General features: G+C 57.0%; 1 protein-coding gene across 1 annotated transcript; it reads left to right on the plus strand.

Moving 5' to 3' along the window:
* LOC124418389 (inositol 1,4,5-trisphosphate receptor-interacting protein-like 1) lies at positions 1-2,508 on the plus strand. The gene is made up of 2 exons (XM_046942472.1): positions 1-20; positions 252-2,508. Exon 2 carries the CDS (start codon positions 255-257, stop codon positions 2,055-2,057), a length of 1,803 nt encoding a protein of 600 aa, XP_046798428.1. The 5' UTR covers positions 1-20; positions 252-254; the 3' UTR covers positions 2,058-2,508.
* The last annotated feature ends 176 nt before the right edge of the window (positions 2,509-2,684 follow it).

Below are 2,684 nucleotides of genomic sequence, written 5' to 3' on the forward strand. Positions count from 1 at the left end.
CACTTTGGCCTGGGCCATAGGTAAGTGCAGCAGCATGGGAAGGTCGGGCTGGACGAGGGACACGGTGCAAACACCGGCCCCTGTGGGAGTGCCACAGGCAGTGCTTGGAACTGTCCCTGCCAGCGCTGGCCTCAGTCCCTGCTGCCACCCATCTCCTTCTACCCACTGCTCCTCCCTGAGCACAGGGCCATGAGGCTCCTGGCCCCGCTCCCTCCCAGCCCCACTGAGCCCCTCTCTCCCATCTCTTGCAGATCATGGCTTTGGTGTTGGTTCTCGCCTTGTTGGTGAGGGTGCTAATTGTCAGTGGCAGTGACCATGCGGTCATGCTTGAGCGCGTGCAGCAGCACGAGAAAGAGCAGAGGAACGGGGAGCAGAGCTGGGTGGACATGTCGGCTCTGCTCTTTACTCTGCTGCATTACTGGAAGATCTGGTTCTGTACGGGACTGTTTGTCTTCCTCTTTTGGAATATGTGGCGGTCCCTAAAAAGGAAGCAGCATGAGGAAGGGGGACAGCAGGAACAGCAAGAACGGGAGGAACAGGTGGAAGAGGTGGAACGTGAGGAACAGCAGGAGCAAGTGGAAGAGGAGGAACAGCTGGAACGGGTGGAAGAGCTGGAACAGGAGGATCAGGTGGAACATGTGGAACAGGAGGAACAGGAGGAACGGGAGGATCAGGGGGAACAGGTGCAGCAGGAGGAACAGGTGGAAGAGGTAGAACAGGAGGACGAGGAGGAAGAATACTTCCATCATTCAGCACTGACCAGATACATTGCACGGCGTGCCTGGGAAAAGATGCAAGGAAAGGCCACCAAGTGCGTGCTGGTGGAGGAGCTGATGAGCGACCTGCTGCAGACCTACACATTTGTCTGTTCAAACAGCTTCTACCCGGTGCTGCAGCCTGCCATTGGGGTGGGCAGCGCCTTTGAAGGCTGGAGTCCCTGTGAGGAGGACATTGTGTACCGCCTGCTCGTGCCCATTAAGGCCCCCCATGGGCACGTCTTCCACCCGGAGCTGGGTGAGGAAGGGGAGGTGCTGGCAAGGAACTCCCGCATCCGTGTGGAGCTGGTGTGCATGTGCACAAGGGAGCAGCAGCTGGGGGACGTGCTGTGCTTCCTCCACCACTCTGAGGAGGAGCTGAGCCAAAATCAGCAGCCCAGCCTCCTACAGACGCTCTGCACCGGCTCCTACCTGGATGTGCAGAAAACTGCCGCCTGGTTCAACAAGCAGGTACCAAGAACCTGGAGGCTCACGCACCGGGCACACCGTTACGGCCTTAAGGTGCTGCCCTCCAGCCGCTCCTGCAAGCTCCAGGTGACAGACACCTCCAGCGGGGAAAAAGTCCACGTTGAGCTGCTGTTCGGGGTGCAGCAAGGCAACCTGGACATCTTCCTGAGCAGCCAGAACGCAGAGGCCGTCTTTACGCCCAGCACAACATGGCCGCAGAGCTGCGCTGTGGCGGAAAGGAAGTACTTCGAGTACGTGGCCAGGACCGCTGGACCCAACAGCTGCCACCTGGTCTGCCTGAGGCTCTTTGCTCACATCCTGGTGGGCATGGGCTTTTCCACCTACGCCATCAAGACTCTTCTCCTCCACCTCCTAGCCATCATCCCTTTGGAGGACTGGCGCAGGAGGCATTTCCTGAGCCGGCTGGAGAATCTCCTGCAGTACCTGCAATACTGCCTGAACGATAAAGTCCTGAACCACTTCCTCCTTGGCAACGCGACCATGCCTGACGAGGTTGTCCTGCCGCAGGCCTTCCAAACAGCCAGCCCGCTCAACCTCTTCCAGCACCTGGAGCAGGACCCGGACGCCCACTCCCGGGTGCTGCGTGACTTCAAGGAGCTGAAAGATCGCCTCTTCAGGACTGCTGCTGTTTGGACGCTGAAAGAGGCGTTTGTCAGAACCCTCCTTTCTTGGGCTCAAAGCTCACATGCTGTGAGCAATAAGACTCTGAGCTATCTAGGAGGCCAGAGGTGGGTGTTGCCGTGTGGCAGTCAGCATCAGGTTGTGGGCAGTTTACATCCAAAAGGATTTCTTTGGAGAGAGTTTGCCGGCTAAAGATCTGGGCTGAGACCAAATGACTCCAGCTTGGTACAGGAGATTTGGGAATAGTACCATTGTATCCTGTGAAGGCAAGACGCAAGTGGGCACCTCCCTGCTCCCTCTTATCTGCTGGCAAGGCCCAGAAGATGGTCCCAAAGGAAGAAGCTGTCACTCCAAAGACAGCCAACTCGGCCACTCTGGACTTACATTAATAAGTCTGTCCTGTCCTTGGAAAAAGTCATCCTTGTCGTCGTCAAGCCAACAACAACCTCCGACGACCCATCTCTACGGAAGGTCAGCATCGGAACTACGAGCTATGCTGGAAACCCGGTGGTGGCTAATTCTCTCTTGCTTTCTACAGAGACTCTTTGCTTTTATTTCCAATCTCTTTTCTATCGCCCGACTTCCCTTGCCCATCTCCCTAAACAACTAGGATTTGTAATAAAGTGGTCGGGCTAACATTTCACCTGTTGTGTCTTAATCTCGCCGTCGGGTGTACATCCATGAAGGGAACCTCCTCTCCCTCCTACAAATTGGAGCAACACAGCCTTCACGCACAGAGCTCTGCCTGCCTGCCGGGAGCAGCGCACGCGGCAGCCGTTCCCTGCTACCACACCGTGAGGAGCCGGACCCCGTGCAGCC

Source organism: Gallus gallus, chromosome 5 (assembly GCF_016699485.2).
Source record: "Gallus gallus isolate bGalGal1 chromosome 5, bGalGal1.mat.broiler.GRCg7b, whole genome shotgun sequence".
NCBI lineage: Eukaryota > Metazoa > Chordata > Aves > Galliformes > Phasianidae > Gallus > Gallus gallus.

Coding starts and splice junctions, on each gene's coding strand:
- LOC124418389 (XM_046942472.1), top strand. CDS start 255: ATGGCTTTGGTGTTGGTTCTCGCCTTGTTGGTGAGGGTGCTAATTGTC.